The sequence below is a fragment of the Dama dama genome, chromosome 5 (assembly GCF_033118175.1).
Source record: "Dama dama isolate Ldn47 chromosome 5, ASM3311817v1, whole genome shotgun sequence".
In the NCBI taxonomy this organism is placed as follows: Eukaryota; Metazoa; Chordata; class Mammalia; order Artiodactyla; family Cervidae; genus Dama; species Dama dama.
The window spans coordinates 94406113-94425271 of NC_083685.1; the positions used below are offsets into that span (position 1 = coordinate 94406113).

At 51.9% G+C, this 19159-nt stretch overlaps 1 protein-coding gene across 1 annotated transcript; it reads left to right on the forward strand.

Annotated features, from left to right (window-relative positions):
* Positions 1 to 40: 40 nt before the first annotated feature.
* On the forward strand, positions 41 to 18782 carry CTNS (cystinosin, lysosomal cystine transporter). Its single transcript, XM_061143127.1, has 12 exons — positions 41 to 248; positions 3139 to 3218; positions 6954 to 7032; positions 9659 to 9743; positions 11916 to 12019; positions 12137 to 12268; positions 13487 to 13586; positions 13676 to 13795; positions 14855 to 15025; positions 16677 to 16794; positions 17414 to 17528; positions 17886 to 18782. Exons 1-12 carry the CDS (start codon positions 220 to 222, stop codon positions 17932 to 17934), a joined length of 1182 nt encoding a protein of 393 aa, XP_060999110.1. The 5' UTR covers positions 41 to 219; the 3' UTR covers positions 17935 to 18782.
* Positions 18783 to 19159: the final 377 nt, after the last annotated feature.

The window sequence follows — 19159 nt, forward strand, 5'->3', positions numbered from 1 at the left end:
ACATACCCTGCCAAGTTGCCTGAGCCCCTCCGCTTCTTACCAACCCCCAGGTGTCTCACTGCGAACCGGGGAAACTACAGCTCCCAGGTTGCATCGCGCCGAGGCCCGTAGTCCGCGAATCAGGCGGCTCGGGTCAGGTGACTTCTGGCCAGCCCCACAGTATGTCAAGTCGGCCCCGGGAAGCGGGTACAGTCCGAGAAGACTGCCGCGTTCTATCTGATGAGTGCCCTGAGCCTAGAGGATCTCAGGTGAGAGCCGACGCGGCCCCGACAGCCTCCCCCGTCTTCCCCGCCTCATTTCCCAGGCGGACCCGCTGAGGTCCAGAGACACAGCAAGTCAATTGGGCAGCCTGCCGCGCATCCAGCCTCCCTCAGCCGCGCCAGGGTTCCTTCACCGCCTACCAGTCCCGGCCTCTCGGCACCGGACAGCCCCCGGGTTGAAGGGCTCTGGTAGTAGCGAGCGGAGGCAGGGGACACCGGGCTGCCAAGGTGATTTGGGAGGCTCCGTTCCAGTGCAGGTTAGCGCTCCTTCCCCGCCTTATGCTTAGTTGTCGCTTGAATCCGGTGGCAGAGTTTGCAGATGGCTTTCCAGAGGGGAGACACTGAGAGGACAGACCACTTCAGGAACTCTTTTTGAGGTGCTGAGCACCGGCCTGGGTTCCAAGGCGAGTGGGGCTAACGAAACCCGACTCCGCTCTCCGAGGCTTTCAGTCTGGAGGAAGCGAGGACTACTGGACCCTGCCTCTTTCAACAATATTGAGGAAAATAACAACGTATGCCTTGTGAGAGCTGGCTAAGTGCCCTCAACAAGGGTTGTATTTATCAATACTTTAGAGCATTGTTTCTCAACCGTTTTTTCTTACCAGCCTCTCCCTCTTGAAATTGCTAATACTGCTTATAAAAGGGCTATGGACTTCCCAGGTGGCTGGTGGTAAAGAATCCACCTGCCAATGCAGGAGATGCAGGAAATATGGTTTCAGTCCCTGGGTGGGGAAGATCCCCTGGAGGAGGAAATGGCAACCCACTCCAGTATTCTTGCCTGGGAAATCCCATGGACAGAGGAGCCAGGCGGGCTACAGACAGTCCATGGGGGTGGCAAAGAGTCAGACACAGCTGAGAACGCGCATGCATGCATGCATGAAGGGGCCACAAATCGTGCCTCATTTTTCATCTACATCCTGCGATTTAGTTTCCACTGTCCGTTTTCACTTTAGGAAATTGGAGCTTGAGGAGGTCAAGTGATGCCCCAAAGTAGCCCAACTAATAAATGGGGAGCTCGGCTTCAAACCTGTGCAGTCACTCTCCAGGGCACACATTCCTTGCCACTCTCTGTATTACTTCTCCAAGAGAAGACGATCTAGGGAGTTCCGATGGTGGAACAGGCGACAGGATTAACCAGATACCTGCCCAAGTGGAGCTGCCTCAGGAGACCCTTGACCCCACAGAGCCCCGGGGAGGGGACTGGGAGTGGGAGACTTCTTGAAGCAGGTGGCATCTGGGGGAGGCCTGGAATATAGAACTCACATAGGAAGAGCGGCATGTCACACAGAGCCTATCATGATGAGATTCTCCGTTTATACTTTGTAGCATTTGGAAGACACGAGTTTTTGTGTAATTATTAACTTGATCTTTTTCAAACATTTTAATCAGCCACATATCTCTCAAGGTCTCTCTCTCTCTCCTGATGTCTTTCCTCCCACATGTGTCAGCCTTTGGGAGCAAGGAACTTTTGTTGTCCAAGAGTTTGAGGTCCTCAGTCTACATTCCACTCCTGTGGAATGAAGGAGGAGCCAGTTAGGCCTGATTCTGCACGTCTGAGTCCTCAAAGAAAACGCAGAATCTGCCCTGGGAAACAGACTAAACCCTGAGCTTGAGGACATCAGCAGGTGTGGAGAGCAGAAAGTGGCAAGAAGAGGTTGGGCGGGGGTGGGGGGTGTCATTCCACATAGACCAGAGAGCAATTTCCTGCAGGTCAGGGTACAGAAAGCAGAGGAGAAGGGAGCATGGGGATACAGGGCCAAGGACAAGGCGCCCAGAGGAGGCCGGAGAGTGGGGAGATGGGTGTGGAAGGTTCTGTACACTGAAGCAGCATGTAGAAACCAAGTTATGGATATTTACACTGATCTGCCCCATCTTGACCTTTGGTTCACCTCTCATGCGTGGGGGTTATGGGTACACAGCAACCCATCTTCACTTAACCAATAAACTGCTCCAGGACTGATCTGGGGTTTGTTCCACACCAGGTCCCCTTTGTCAGTGATCCCTACCGGTCCCAGAAAAGTGACACCTGTCAAATGAAGCAGTCCTAATCAAGGGTCTGTTGGTGGCATTAACCTATAGACGCTTCTCCCAGGACAGGAAATAAAGTTGATTTCCTTAAGATTTGGGGCTTCCCTGGGGGCTCAGTGGTAAAGAATTCACCTGCCAATGCAGGAGACAGGGGTTCGATCCCTGATCCGGGAAGACCCCACATGCTGCAGAGCAACTAATCCCATGCACCACAGCTATTGAGCCTGTGCCCTAGAGCCCAAGAATTGAAACTGTTGAGCCCACATGGTGCAACTACCAAAGCCCTCTCACCCTAGAATCTGTTCTCCACAACAAGAAAAGCCACCACAATGAGAAGCCCGCACCCCGCAACAAGAGAGTAGCTCCCACTCACTGCAACTAGCAGCGAAGTCCCAGCACAGCCAAAAATAAATAAATAAAGCTATTTAAAGAAAAAAATTTCCTTAAAGTTTAAAGGTTCATGGAGTCAAATATCTGACTACAGTTTTAATATCTTCTGAAAAATAAAAGAACCCCCAGCCAATACAGCTGCATCTTTCTTTCTGTTGTCTAGGTTGCACAAAACAGTTGAAGAGGGAAAAATTCAGCATTTGTCCACTTCCTCAGGGTAGGGCCTTACACAACCCACTGAGCCTCTCAGAGCCCATTTCCTCACATATCAAAGAAAGACAGATCCTCTCTGGGGTCCTCTTCTCCAAGCTGGTGATGCAAAGCCCGTGAGGTCACAGGTGTGAAGTGAAAGTCCTTTATGAACTATCCATGCATGGTACCAGGTGACTTATTGTCCACTTGTTGCTAGGCAGATCCAACTTTAACCTGAACTTCTCTTGCTCTTTGTGTTTCTTCCTAGTTCATTGAAATCAAGGAACATGATAAGGAGGTGGCTGGTTATTTTTATCCTTTTCCCCCTGCAGCTCATAGAGAAATGTGGTAAGTCTAGAAATGGGTTATCAGCTGTGAGGGAAATGGAGGAAGTAGCCTCCTTAATTGTTTGCAGCCAAAGGTTCGGGACCATCCAGACAGCATGTGTCCACCTGCCCCTTGGCTAGGTGGCCACCCAGGTAGCAAAACAGACCAAGGTCTGGAGTCCAGGAGTTTTACAGGGAGCCAGATGGTTCACAGATAATTGACCTTCTGCCCTGGGGGCCCTCTTCCCTTTTCTGTACCATCAATGTCAAACTGTGGAGCTCCAAAAATCTGGGATAATGTCTGTAGAGAAGAGCTTGTGTTCCACCCCATGGACCTCACAGAGGGACTTATGGGTCCTGGGAGATGCTGCAGAAGCAGCTGAGGTGGCCACCTTGTTACCCGGTTCTGCCAAGCAAAAACACCTGAGGAGCCTGCCCAGCATCCCCTGGTAAGAGTACAGAGCCCTTCCCTTAGAGAAAGACAGAGGAACTGGGCTCAGCAGGGCTAGGGGCCTTACAGAATCTGGGCTGGTTGTTGGAAAACATATCAGGGTTTATGTATCCTTGTGAGGCGTGACCTCAGGGCGGGGCCCTTTAAAGGCCTGTATCATACCATCAATTTTCTATTGCCCAAACATTGCTGAAATTCTTTCCGTGAAAGCTGTGTAAATCCTCCAAGGACACCAAACCCATTATTTTGATCACCTGGCTGTTGTCAAAAATCAAATACAGGGACTTCCCTGGCAGCTCAGTGGTTAAGAATCCACACTTCCATTACAGGGGGCATGGGTTCGATCTCTGGTTGGGGAACTAAGATCCTGCATGCCACTCAATGAGGCCAAAAAATAAATGAAAATAATTTTTTTAAAAGTCCATCTTGGGAGTTCCCTGGTGGTTAGGACTCCATGCTTTCACAGCCAGGTGCCTGGGTTCAGTACCCAGTTGGAGAACTAAGATCCCATGAGCTTCACAGTGTGGCCAAAAAAAAAAAAAAAAAAAATCAAATACATCTTAAAACCCCCAACCAAAGTTTCCAAATTAACCTTGCACAAACTATGCAAACCCTTGCCGAAGCTTGCCAAGAGCTACGCACAGTGGTTCCACTGCTAGTCATTTGGGCTCTTGAGTCTCTGAGCAAACACTGGTCATCTGATCAGCTCTTCCAGGTTTGTTAAACAATCAGTCATGTTACTTTGCAGTCACACCTTGTGGGGAAGGTGTGACTTGTTGGGAATTGCTTGTGGGGAAGCAATTTCCGAGAAAGAAGAGGTTTCTTCCAAGAAAGAAAGAACACCGTGGAGCCCGGTGTTCTTCAGTATGGATGCCAGAGACCCAACTCCAGACCTGCTGGGTCATATTCTCTGGGACTAAGGCCCAAAAGTATGCACGCATGCACCTTGGCTTGCTTTAAATAAAGTTCCATTAGTCATGCTAATTCATTGCCCTCAGAAAGAAGAAAAAATTCAGCTGCTGCTACTAGATTATACAGAGGGCTAACAGGCCCAGAGAGGGTAGAAGTCTCTCCCAAAGTCACACAGCCACAAAGTAATGAGACTGGGACCCCTGCTGCATTGTGTCACCGAGTCTTTTTTCCTAAATGTCATAAAGGAAAAGTCAGAAACCACCATAAAATCAAGGAGCTAGAATTGGGCTTCTGACTTCATTCTGCCCTGCCTGTCTTTGCTTTGGGGAGTGGTCAGGAAGCTGACTCAATGGAAAAGACTGATGCTGGGGAAGATTGAGGGCAGGAGAAGGGGGTGACAGGATAAGATGGCTGGATGTCATCATTGACTCAGTGGACATGATTTTGAGCAAACTCCAGGAGATGGTGAAGGCCAGGGAAGCCTGGCGTGCTGCAGTCCATGAGGTTGCAAAGAGTCAGACAGGTCTGAGTGACTGAACAGCAGGGAGGACCTACGGTGAGCTCACTCACCAGTGGTGGTTTTCGCCCCTGCCAGCTGTGGGCGGAATCTGGAAGTGCTGCCACCTACTGGCAAGGACCTGAGCCCTGGACCGGAAGCTGCCCTAGGTTTACATCCTGCCTCTACCATTTCTGAGCTGTGTGGACACCACACTTCCCCCCTTGGGATTCTCTGCTTTCTTCTGTCTGCAGTAGGCGTCACGTTGCCCACCTCTCACTGGTGTAGTAATTAGAGAGCGGCAGTGGCTGGTGTGGAGTGGGAGAGATGCCAATGAGGATTCGTTTTTAAAAAGCAAAGGCTCTTGGAGGAGCCTTCAGGGAGTCTCATTTGATTATTTCAATGTGGTATCCAACCTTCCCTGGTGGTCTAGTGGTTAGGATTCAGTGCTCTCAATGTGGTATCCAGAGCCTCCTGCCCCGGGGCAGACTCTAAATCCTGCTTTTCTAGGATACTATATGATGCCAGCTTCCTAACTGCCTCCCATCTTGGGCTAAAAGATGTCCTTTGAGGACAGAGCCTGTATCTGCATCCACATGTGGGGCTGGCAGGGAGAAGGTGACTCAAATAGAGTCTGAGAGGGCCCAGAGCCAGGCCCCAGAGTGTGAGTTTCAAGCTGGCCAGTTCCCTTGTGGGAGATGAGTTTACTCTTCCTTTTCCCTGCCTCTTCCCCATCTCCCTCCCCGACTCTGCCACTGGCCCAGGTGTCCAGCCAGAGGAAGAGAAACTGCCAAGAAGGAGTATTGAGAAGGAGCTCAGACAGTGGAGGTCAAATTAGGGAACTTTTAAATTCCTTCCCAACCTGAGCATCTAAAATTTCATTTCTTCATCTTCTGCCTTTGAGGGGTCTGGGGAGGGGAAGACCTGGGCCTCACCTGCAGCCACGGCCCCTGGAAGGAACCATGTTCCTCAAATGGAGCACCTGCTTTGCCCTGTGGGCCCCCTTCCCGGCCCAGTCTAGATTCACAATCACACCTTAGGCTGTGAGTCACCCTGAAGCCCCCCAGGTGAGGGAAGTGAAGTAGACACACCTGCGGTGGGGGCAGGGACGGGGCGGGGCTGCCTGGAGAACCCAGGAAGAGTCCAAAAGACCGTGGTAACTCCTGTGCCCAATTGCCCTGGAGTGTTTGGCCTCCCAGACCTGCTTCCTCCTTCACCCCAGAGGCCTGTCTGTCTACCTCCTCCTGAGCTAACATCTTAATGCCAAGAAGAAATCTCCCATAGTGAAACTCTTGTGTTGTTCATCAGTCTCCCCCAAGTCCCCAGCAGGGTCAGCCTCCAGAAGGGGATCAGTGAATGGGGTGGAGCTGGGCTTTTACAGGGAACCAAAGGCAGTTCTTTAGAAACAAGTTAACTGGGCCACAGGTGTCTCTCTCAAACTACAGGAAGGGGCAGGACTGGTTCTGCAGAGCCGTTTTAGCTCCACGAACAGAGGAAACCCTTGTGCTTTCCATCTGAAGAGGTGGTTTAAGCCCACGTGTTCTAGTCCCAGATTGTGGCTGAATTCCTTTGTGACCAATTTTTGGGCTCCGTGGTTTCTATTTCTGGGTGATTCCTGCAGACCATTAGAGCTCATCTGTGGGGGAGGAATAAGCTTCAGCATCTCCTGGTCAGGTCTGTGTCTCCCTCTGTCTCTGGCAGCAGAAGGAGAAAGTGCATAAAGAGGGCATTTCCCAGTCAGTCACATACTTAGCTTCTTAGAACCTCAGGAATCTTCACCTAGGGGGTAGAGGTGGTTATGAAGCATAAGTTCAAGTGTCAGGGCCCCTCCTCCCAGTGTCTCGTGGGCCTGAGCTCGCAGTCATAATGACTCATGTTACTGATTTGGGTTGTTTCAGAGTCAACAGTTGACTTCTCTGTACCTCCCATCGTGAAGCTGGAAAACGGAAGCTCCACCAGCGTCAGCATCTCCCTCCCGTAAGTTTCCCAGGCCCAGCTCTGTCCTCAGCCCAGCCCTTTTGCCCCACAGCTGGGTCAGGGCTGACCCCTGCTCACTATATTCATATTTTAAGTGTGATGCCCTTGCCTCTTCACATTAAGACAAGCCAGGGAAAGACAGCGGCCCTGGGCTGCAGATCGAGGTCCCAATGTCTCTCTCTCCCCCCAACAACTGATGAAACCTTCTTTCTGGTGGGAGGGGGAAGACACATGAGCCTTTTTCTTAGCTCCTTGAGTGACCAGCAGTTGATGCTGGACTTCAAAGCAGTCCTTTGCAGGGCTCTAAATATTTGAAGAGAGTCCTGAAGATTGCTAGTGGAGGTGATGGAATTCCAGTTGAGCTATTTCAAATCCTAAAAGATGATGCTGTGAAAGTGCTGCACTCAATATGCCAGCAAATCTGGAAAACTCAGCAGTGGCTACAGGACTGGAAAAGGTCAATTTTCATTCCAATCCCAAAGAAAGGCAATGCCAAAGAATGTTCAAACTGCTGCACAATTGCACTCATCTCTCACGCTAGCAAAGCGATGCTCAAAATTCTCCAAGACAGGCTTCAACAGTATGTGAACCGTGAACTTCCAGATGTTCAAGCTGGATTTAGAAAAGGCAGAGGATCCAGAGATCAAGTTGCCAACATCTGTTGGATCCCTGAAAAAGCAAGAGAGTTCCAGAAAAACATCTACTTCTGCTTTATTGACTATGCCAAAACCTTTGACTGTGTGGATCACAACAAACTCTGAAAAATTCTTAAAGAGATGGAAATACAAGACCACCTGACTGCCTCCTGAGAAATCTGGAGGTCAGGAAGCAACAGTTAGAACTGAACATGGAGCAACAGACTGGCTCCAAATCAGGAAAGGAGTATGTCAAGGCTGTATATTGTCACCCTGTTTATTTAACTTATATGCAAAGTACATCATGTGAAATGCCAGGTTGGATGAAGCACAAGCTGGGATCAAGATTGCCAGGAGAAATGTCAATAACCTCATATACACAGATGACACCACCTTTATGGCAGACAGTGAAGAAGAATTAAAGGGCCTCTTGATGAAAGTGAAAGAGGAGAATGAAAAAGTTGGCTTAAAACTCAACATTCAGAAAATGAAGATCATGGCATTCAGTCCCATCACTTCATGGCAAATAGATGGGGAAACAATCAAAACAGTGACAGACTTTATTTTCTTGGGCTCCAAAATCACTGCAGTTGGTGACTGCAGCCATGAAATTAAAAGATGCTTGCTCCTTGGAAGAAAAGCTATGACCAACCTAGACAGCACATTAAAAAGCAGAGACATTACTTTGCTAACAAGGGTCCATCTAGTCAAAGCTATTGTTTTTCCAGTAGTCATGTATGGATGTGAGAGTTGGACTATAAAGAAAGCTGAGCACCGAAGAATTGATGCTTTTGAACTGTGGTGTTGGAGAAGACTCTTGAGAGTCCCTTGGATTGCAAGGAGATCCAACCAGTCCATCCTAAAGGAAATCAGCCCTGAATATTAATTGGAAGGACTGATGCTGAAGCTGAAGCTCCAATACTTTGGCCACCAAATGTGAAGAATGGACTCATTGGAAAAGACCCTGATGCTGGGGAAGATTGAAGTCAGGAGGAGAAGGGGACAACCGAGGATGAGATGGTTGGATGGCATCACCTACTCAATGGACATAAGTTTGAGTAAGCTCCAGGAGTTGGTGATGGACAGGGAGGCCTGGTATGCTGCAGTCCATGGGGTCTCAAAGAGTTGGACATGACTGAGTGACTGAACTGACTGACTGGAGGTTGGGAGAAGGAGCTGAGTCACTTGGCAGCACTTTCTCAGATGACAGCCAGCTCCCTTGGGTGTATCCCACTGTGCAGTGCTCCTAGCAGCCTCATCTGAGAGTCTCTCCAGCTGCCCTCTGCTGGTTCCCGCACAAGGGTGCCCACCTAGTCCAGATTGTGCCAGAGAACCCACCTCCTCCTTACCCTTCCCTGCTTTCCCCAGCTTGTGCCTCCCAACCATGAGGATGCCCCGAGATGAAGATCTGGAACCCTAGTTGTTGTTGTTGTTTTTTCCCCTCTTTACCCTTCTCCCTTTTCCTCACCTCTCCTAGGATGTCTGATCTTAAACCAGAGCTTTGGGACCAAGGCATCCTAACAGACCTGCATCCCATCCCCAGATGCTGCCACTTCTGCACACTGACACCTTGTAAATAGAACACATCATCCCCCTTAGCACAGAATCCTTGAGCAGCTTCCCACCCCCTTTCAGATTAACTCCAGGCCTCAGCCCAGACTTGAGCCCCACAGGCTGTTACCACTCAGACATGTCTCACCACTTTCTGGGGACGCTGCCTGGCCCTTCTCGGAAGTCTTTCCCAGGAGGGCAAATGCCATGGTCCTGTCGGCCTCTGAACACCTCGTGTGACATTCACAGACTATTTCCCATTAGCTGTGTTCTCACTTGGGCAAAGGGACCCCACCTCTCAAGCCCCCAGGGCTAAGCACATAGCCCTAAGTCACCCTAATTGCCTGAGATATGCCAGGCCCACCACAAAATCCAGAGGGCGGGTTGAGACCTCAAGGAGTCCAGCTTCTCAGCAGTAACCAGATTCGTGTCCTCCACAGGTGCCCTTTAAATGCAACCTTGGTGATAACTTTTGAAATCACATTTCATTCAAAAAACGTTACTATCCTTCAGCTCCCTGATGAAGTAAGTAATGAATCTTAACAGAATGGGTAGAAAATGACTAGATAACAAACCACATTTTGACTAAGTGCTTGTGGAAGTAAGCCACCTTGTTTTTATACCGGGGGCTGCCCCTGACTTGTTATTCTAGAAATCTCTGATTTGGGGCTTTGTTAGTCTCTTTGACAATGGATGTTTTATGCATCAAGATGGAATTATTAAGATGATGGCAAAAAATATGAGGCAGAAATGATTCTGAGAATGTAGAAGAAATTCTTAAGATGGTTTTTTTTAAGACCTTGCTCCTCAAAGAGCATCCATGGATCAGCAGCATTGTCTCTGCTCTAAAACTTTTTTTTAATTTTATTTTTAATGGAAGTATAGTTGATTTACAATGTTGTGCTAGTTTCAGGTATATGTACAGCAAAGTGATTGTTATATATACACACAAAGATATATTCTCTTATATATATTCTTTTTCAGATCCTTTTCCCTTATAGGTTATTACAAAATATTGAATATAGTTCCCTGTGTTATACAGTAGGCCCTGGTTGGTTATATATTTTATATATAATACAATACTGTGTGCATGTTAATTCCAGACTCCTAATCTACCTTTCCCCCTTAAAACCTTTTAGAAATGCCCCATCACAGACCTACTGATTAAAAATCTGCATATGAGTAAGAGTCCCGAGGTGATTTGAGTCCATATTAAAGTTTGCAAATCTCCCTTCTGGGATTCCATTGGTTGAGTGTCTGGAAAAACCAGTGCCAGAGGCTGTCTGGCATAATAATAATAACTATTTATAGCCTTTATACATTAATCTTTTAATAAACACTGCTTCCACCTTACGGAGGATTTGAGCCAATTACCAGTCAACTTAGTTTAAAGAAAAAAAATCAGTAGGGAGGGAAAAAAACAGATGAGAGATAAACACAGGAAAGAAGATAAACACAGGAAAGAAGATAAACACAGGAATGAAGCGGTAGCCCTGAGGCTCAGCAGGAGGCCCTGAGTGGTTGTAGAAATAGGCTGCAAATATGCTCTGAGCCCCTGAGCAAGCCAACAGTATTGACACATAATCAGATACAGGGCAGATGCCTAGTTCCAGAAGGGACTTGGTGGCCACTTAGAAACAGACAAACAATGTTGCCAGCAAAACCTGCTAAAAGTAAGAATTGATGAAGATGATAGGAAAATAAAAGAGCCAAGAGCAGTATGCTTCGTGAAAATGAAGCTCACAACACACTGGCCACAAATTGGATCCCAGGCTTTGCAGCAGCCACTTGCACCATTTCAACTGTCCTACCAAAGCCCCCTGATTTCAGGGGCTCCGAGCCGAAAGACATGTTCAGGCGTCCCTGAAGAAGCCACTGCAAGCCAGTGAGCCACATCTTCATGGTGCCCACGACATGGGTGGAAGGTGGGGCCCGGGCACAATCCAGGGAACAGAGAGATGGGAGTAGGGGGACAGTGTGATCCAGTGAAGGTCTCATCCTGCTCGCTGCCTCACTCAGAATTCAAGAGCAGCAGGAGGCATGATGGGGAGGTCCGATACTACAGGCAGGCCGAGCAGAGCTTTCGATGAAGATTGGACAGAAATGAGAGTAAAGGTGTTCTCCCTGCAGTGTCTGATGTGTTGCACCTCTTCTGGTTTGTCTCTTGGCAGCCAGGCTGGGCGTGGGGCAAACATCCCTCTGTGGATCTGGAAAAGCCATCCACAGTAAAGGAAGTCGAGTTAATAGCAGTCATCATAGGGTAGTAGTGATGGTAAACAGTTCACCACTTGCTGTGTCAGTGCCATAAGCTTTATGGACATCACGTCGTTCAGAGCAACCCTGTAAGGTAGACTCTTGTGTTATTCCCTTTTACAGATGAGCAAACTGAGGTCAACTGAGATCAGAGCTCAAATAACTTGTCCAAAATAAAATACCTAGTGAGAGGAAGAGAGCTCTCCCACCTTCCCTCAGAAATAAGCCAGAGGAGGGCCCTTCTGCTCATAAAGTCTAACACTGGAGTAGGGGGAATTCCAGTTAGCTGATTGGCCCAATATTTCTCCCTCCTATTAGGAAGCTCCTAGAAGGCAGGGGCTTGTGTGACCTGTCCCTCCATTCCCTAGCAAATAGCTTGGAACTGGACGTTCACTAAGATCCCAATAACTACGGGGCTCTGGACCTGATTCAGTTTTCTAACAGGTAGTGGTGCCTCCCGGAACAACAAATACCTCTTTTCGAGTGACATCTCAAAGTGTTGGACAAGTTACCGCTTATCTGCATGGAAATCACTCCAACCAGACCAGGTAGGTTGGTCTCCGCTGGCGTGGGCCCTAAAGGATGAGAGGGAAGCCGGTGCCGGTGCGAGGGGTTTCCTCCAGACACCCAGCCCCAGCTCATCCCGGTCCCCATGTCCTCTCTAGCCCAAGGATACGCTTCTTGGTGATCCACAGCAATGTCGTCAGCATCATCAACCAGGTGATCGGCTGGATCTACTTTGTGGCCTGGTCAGTCTCCTTCTACCCTCAGGTGATCACCAACTGGAGGCGGAAAAGGTAACCCATGGAGCTTTACAAGCAGGTTCACCTGGGGCCAGTAGGAGGAGCATTCCAATGAAGCTGTAGGCAGCCTGGGTTCCGACCTATCCCTCTGCTCTTCTGTCTTCCTACCCACCCCTGCCTTTTTTATTTTATTTATTTTGGTTGCACTGGGTCTTTGTTGCTGCACATGAGCTTCTCTGTGTTTGCAGCAAGTGGGAGCTACTCTGTTTTAGTGCTCAGGCTTCTCCTGTTGCTGAGCACAGGCTCTAGAACTGTCTTCAGCAGTTGTGGCACATGAGCTTAGTCACTCCTTGGCATGTGGAATCTTCCTGGACCAGGGATCGAATCCATGTCCCCTGTATTGGCCGGCAGATCCTCATTCACTGTACTACCAGGGAAGCCCCTGCCCTTTCTTTTTTTTTTTTCCATTTATTTTTATTAATTGGAGGCTAATTACTTTACAGTATTGTAGTGGTTTTTGCTATACATTGACATGAATCAGCCATGGATTTACATGTGTTCCCCATCCTGAACCCCCCTCCCATCTCCCTCCTCATCCCATCCCTCTGGGTCATCTCAGTGCTCCAGCCTCGAGCACTTGTCTCATGCATCCAACCTGGACTGGCGATCTGTTTCACACTTGATAATATACATGTTTCGATGCTGTTTTCTCATTAGTGTATGTGCTGCCGAAGCGAGCATCCCTGCCCTTTCTTAAAAGGGGTCTGACGTGAAAGTTCTAAGAGCCCACGTAAGAGCTGCAGTGCTGGGCATTTGGTCTCTTGCCCAGTTCAGCCCCACTCTCTGAAAGCAACCAAATGGGGCTTCTCAGTTGAGATGGAGAAGGGGCTAGGTAGGGGGGTTCTCCCACAGCTGCTGTGCTCCTGGTCCCTGCAGCCCTGGGGGAGTTCGTGTCAAGTTGGAGAAGAAAGTTGGCCCACCTTGATTTTAAAGACCCAGGCTTCAGGCATGAGGCCAACAAGGCACATGGGCCTCTGAGGGGCTGCTGAGCTGGTGGGAGGCACTTCATCTCTGCCGGAGGCCTCCAGACAGTCCCAGGAGGAGGAGGGGGTCAGATGGCATGGGGTGGGTGTGGAGAGGGACTGAGGACTGTGCTCTCCTTGGGGAGCCAGTCCCTCCTCCCGAGGTGCTGGGAGCTCTGTGCCCTCCAGGCCCCAGTGGCCCCCAGTCTCACCCCCGACCCTGCTTTGTCTCCCCACCCCTCTCCCCCAGTGTCGTGGGTCTGAGCTTTGACTTTGTGGCCCTCAACCTGATGGGGTTCGTGGCCTACAGCGTGTTCAACATCAGCCTCTTCTGGGTATCCTCCATCAAGGTACAGTCCTGCCCACCCCCGCAGCCCCACCAAGCTGGCTGGTGGCCAGGCTGCCCCTCACCCCCCAGCTTCTCCCCACCCCCACCCAGGAGCAGTTTCTTCTCAAATACCCCAACGGCGTGAACCCCGTGGACAGTAATGACGTCTTCTTCAGCCTGCACGCGGTCGCCCTCACCCTGGTCGTCATAGCGCAATGCCTCCTGTATGAGGTGAGCGGCGACCCCGGCCCCTGCTGCAGCCTGTGCCGCCCGAGCCCCCACCTGCCCTTTTCCACAAGACACGGGAGACCCCAGAAGGGAAATGTGTCCGTCCACTCACATCTGCTTCCTGGGTCATAGACCAGACCCCATGCTGGGCCCTGTGAGCCCAAACCCTCAGGCGCCCCCAGGTCTGCGGTGAGGGACACAGAGGGAGGCAGTGACGACCCAGCAGGCTGAGAGCTGAGCAGGCAGGGAGAACACGGGCAGTTTGTGGGCCCCACGACTCAGCAGGGAGGAGGGGGATGGAGGGCGCTGAATTGTGGTCCATGGGATGAATAATGTTCTGTGGTGACGGGGAAGAGAGCCAGGGTGGACCACCCCTGCAGGGGGACAGACCTGTGAAGCCCAGGGTGCAGCTAGAGGAACCATGAGCAGGTGGGTGTGGCCAGGATGGCCGTGGAGGGAACAGGAGGGGGCCCTGGAGGGCCGAGCTGGGAGCCTGGGCACAGCTATGTCGCTGGAGGACCACCATCCACTGTCTCAGCAGGGAAGAACGGTGTTAGTGTGTGTTTCAGGGCATCGTTGATGTCACTGTTCTCTTTCACTGCCCTGTGGGTACACCACTTCCCCTGAGGAGTTCTCTTCCCACCTGCAAGGTCAGCCAGGGTTGCTCGGCCCCGACCTTCACGAACCTTCTGGATTTTTTTACCCTTTGCTGAGAAAGTTATATGAGGGAGGCCTGCTTTGGGGAATGGTACATAGGTGGGGGAGAGATTCCAGAGTTGAGCAGGCTCCCTCGGGTGGCTGAAGGAGCCTGGGCTGGGGTGAAGTGCCAGGCCTCCAACGTGTTGGGGGCCAGGTCCTTGCATCCCTCACTGCTGGTGGGTTCTGAGAGGGACCCAGTTCTGCAGCATGCAAGCAAGAAGCAAAAGGGCTCTGCTAAGTCCAAGAAGGATGGAACCAGAGGCTCTGATAGTGACAAGGTGTGGGTGGTACTGGGCTCTCCGCACCCCACCCCCACCCCACCCATGTCCCTCCCTTCCCCCCCGCCCTGCTTCTGATCCCCAGCGAGGCACCCAGCGTGTGTCCTGGCCAGCCATCAGCTTCCTGGTCCTCTCTTGGCTCTTCACGCTCATCGCCCTCATCATGGCTGCAGTCGGGGCAACCACCTGGCTGCAGTTTCTCTTCTGCTTCTCCTACATCAAGCTGGCAGTGACGCTGGTCAAGTATTTTCCACAGGTACCTCCGAGGTCTGCCCGCTGTTAGCATGAGAGGGACACGGATTTCTTGGGGGCAGCTTCTGACTGGGGCGAGGAGATATGGGTTGGAAAGCTACTAGGAGGAGGCCAGTGAGCCCAGCAGGAGTGGGACATCACACCAAGCCAGCTGTGACCTCTGCCTGCTCTTTCCCGGGCCCAGGAATCCCATGGGGAAGTTGGTGGCACTTCTCTGACTCACGCTCAGCTCTGAGAGTCAGGGTCATGTAGATCACTCTCGTCTGTCTCCTCTGCCACCTTTCTGATGACTTCAGTCTTGCCTGCCACCCTACCACCGCTGCCCATGACCATCAACTGATGTCCCTGACAAGCCACAGCAGGATACTGGGGAGGTGACCTGGGAGGAGGCAGCCCACCAGCACCCAGGGTCCTCCCTGTGGGCCCTCACACCCTCCCTCGAGTGGTCAAGACAGTCCTACTCAGAGTCAGGGACTGAGAGTCACACACAGCTTCCGCCACAGCCAGAATGGCCTAGGACCAGTTCAGGTGTGAAAGAACTGACAACCACAGGCTCTACTCATGAATCTGGGGCCTCATTTAACTCGCTTCCCCAGCACAGGGAACCTTTTGTTCCAGGGACTCAAGAAGGAAAACGTTTTGGCCAGAGTCAGAGCCAGTCCCCTGGAGGGCATGGAAACAGAGCCATACCCTTAAGGATCAGCAGGACTCAGTTCCATGGACCGGGGAGGAGGGGCCACTCCGGGCCAGTGCATTCTGCACAAAGGCACTGTCGGAGGAGGCCTTGCTGGTGGAGCAGTGTGAAGCTAGGAAGGTGGGATCGGGGCCCAGGGGGCTTGGGAAGGAGGCTTCAGAGTAGGGGAAGGGCCTGGGGGAAGTAGGGCCTCAGTCCTGAGTGTGGGAAGGCTTGGGCCTGGGAAACCTGGGAGGCAGGAGCCTGAGTTGGAGATGTCTGGGACCGTCCGGGACTGGAGGGGTGGCAGCAAGCATGAAGGTTAGTGGGAGAGGCCAAAAAGGGGGCCTGACAGGTGGCTGCTGGGAGAAGACCTGGAAGAGGAGTGATGTCCAAGTGGACTGGACCTGAGAAGCCCAAGGTGGAAGCCCTAGAGCCTCAGCAGGGCTGGGGAAGGAGTGAAGTCCATGCTATAGGTGGGAAAACTAAGGCTAGGAGAATTCAAGTCACTCTCCCAAGGTAACACAGCTCCCATGGTGGAGCTGGGATTCCAAACTAGGTCATCAGACCTCCCAGGCTGTGTTCATAAGCCCAACATGAAGTCCTGGCTGAGTTTGGGGAGAATCTCCATTTGAAGGTGAGAAGAAACAAATCAGAGTTGCCTGAAAGCCAGGATATACAGAAGGATGAAGATGGAGAGAGAGCATCCACACACACCCCTCTTCCTCCCCCCATCCCCCTGGCTGGAGTGGGGAGTTTGGGAGGGGGAGAGGAGGAGAGCTCTGTTCGCTTGGCTCACAGAGGAGACTCCAGGACCCGCCCAGACTGTGCCTGCAGCTCCGAGTCCAAAGGTCATTGTGTTTTGGGGGCTGAGGTCCAAACAGGAGTGGGAGGCATGAGAGCTGCTCTTGTTTGGACATAGTCACACCGTGCAGGAGGCCGCCGCTCAGCCCCCTCACTGCCCTCTGTCTGTCTGGCCCAGGCCTACATGAACTTTCACTACAAAAGCACTGAGGGCTGGAGCATTGGCAACGTGCTTCTGGACTTCACTGGGGGCAGCTTCAGCCTCCTCCAGATGTTCCTGCAGTCCTACAACAACGGTGAGTCAGCCAGCAGGCTGCTGCCCACCTGGATGGCTGGAGGCGCCGGGCGGTGGGGGCGGGGCTTCCTGGGAACCACCCCTCCCCCACTCTGGAATCCTGGCCAGTCCCAGGCTCCTGGGTGAGGTTCAGCGAGGGGGCATTTCTAAATTTACTTGGCTGTCCGTTTGTGGCCTTCCCAGGTGGGGCAATGATAAAATATCAGCCCGCATTGTAGGAGCCCTGGGTTTGATCCCTGGGTGGGGACTACCCCCTGGAGGAGGAAATGGTCACCCACTCCAGTATTCTTGCCTGGGAAATCCCATGGACAGAGAGAGGAGCCTGGCAGACTGCAGTCCATGGTGTTGCAAGAGAGTCAGACACAACTGGGCACATAGCATGATGTGTGATCTTAGTTCCCTAACCAGGGGTTGAACCCACATTCCCTGCATTGGAAGGTGGATTCTTAATCACTGGACTGACTGGGGAAGTCCCTTGCCTAGGGGACTTGGCAGCTAGAGGATTTGTGGTTTCCTGGGCAGAGGAGGGAACCCCCACTCCACCATGGAGCCCCGCGTGCTGTTTGAGCAGCAGCCAACCTAAAACCACAACCCATCCCATCCCCTCTGGCTGTTTACAGACCAGTGGACACTGATCTTCAGAGACCCAACCAAATTTGGCCTCGGCATCTTCTCCATCATCTTCGATGTTGTCTTCTTCATCCAGCACTTCTGCTTGTACAGAAAGAAACCAGGGTATGACCAGCTGAACTAGCTCCCCGGGAACCAGTGGAAAGAGCCCAGGCCCAGGCCCTGGTGGGGAAGTTTCCATCAGGAAGGCTGGAGAAGCGGTCTGGAGAGCTGGGCTGGCTCCATGCGGAGAAGCACTCTCTTCCTCAAGGCCAGATGCCTTAAACTTGAACCAGCCTGCCTTCATCCTGGACTCTCCCAGGCCAGGGAGGACCCTCCCTCTGGGATAGGCACCTAGACTGTGTGCAGAGATTGACAACTGGCGGCCCCTCCTGGTCTCCCCAGAGGTCTGTTGCCCCGGGCCTTTCCGGTCAGGTGCCTGGCCCTCCTGCATCTTGATGCTGCATCTCTGTTTTCTTTAAGGCTTCAGGCAGCACACAGGGCTTCTGGCAGCCGTCCCAGGCAGGACTGAGCACTGAGCTTGGAGCTGAAGGCCTTGCCCCACCACCCAAGCAACCAGTGTTTCTGGGAGCGGCTTGAAGGACTGACCTGGCAGCTGGGAGAGTCAAGGGAGCCTTGCTGCCACTGCTGTGTTCAGAGACAGAGCAGCCAGTGTTGTGCCCGATAGACCCGGAGATGCTGGTGTTGGTGGCAGAGGGGCTAGGACTTTGGGGTTAGGCCTTGGGGCGCCTCCTCTGAAGGCTGCGTTCTCTGAGCACTCCCTGTGCGGACACTCATCCTACATCCAGGTGGCCCCAGCCAGGCTCTTGTAAAGAACCAGTATTTCCAAACCTTGAGGTGGCCAACAGGTTGGTTCGGAACCGAGCTCACATCCAGCTCTCTCCGGATCTTTATCACACTAATGAGCCATTTGGAATTTTTCAGAGGGATGCTTTGGAAGTGACTGGCTTACTTTCTTCTGCCTCTGCCTACCTCCACTTTCCCATATTCGGGCCCCACACGCGCTCCTTACCGAGTTTGGAAGACAGGACACACACATACACACATAGACACACACCAGTCTGTGCCTTAGAGGCATGTGAGACCTGCCAAGTGGTGAGAGCAGCACTTTCCCAGACTCTGACCTGAGACTCACCAACTTGTGGCTGTTCCAGAGCCTCAAAGGACTTGAGACCACCTCACACACTCCTTGTGGGCCCCGCCTGACCCCAGAGCCCCTCCCTTCCCACCCCAAGCAGTCGTCCTGCCTGTGGCAGGAGGGGAGGTGGATGTGCCTTGTCCATGCCTCGAGCTTGTCGATCCGTGAGATGAACGAGGGGCTTCTGTCCTCAATTAAACCTGGTTCGTTTCCTCTCTGCACACTGAGCATTTGCCAGATGCAGGAGGCAGGTGTGTTGGCTTCTGAACCAAGTCCTTAGGGCTCAGGGAGACAGCCTGTCATTCCACTGTATAGAAACGCGTGGCATTTTGAAGTTCACCGATCCCGAAATGGCTGTGTGCCAACCTGGTGTGTCACCGGGGAGCCCTGCTGGGTGGCACTGTTGGATGCTCAGGGCCAGGCTGGTCCCAGAGGGACCATCTGCATGACCAAGGGCATGGCAGTCCAGCTGTGTGGCCATAAGCAAGGGCTGGATGCGTTCTTTAAGGGTATGTGGGAGAAGGGGCAGGGGAGGGGGGCTGATAAATCTTCCAGATTCTTCCTCTAGCCTGCCATACTAAGTATCAAGGAATTTAGG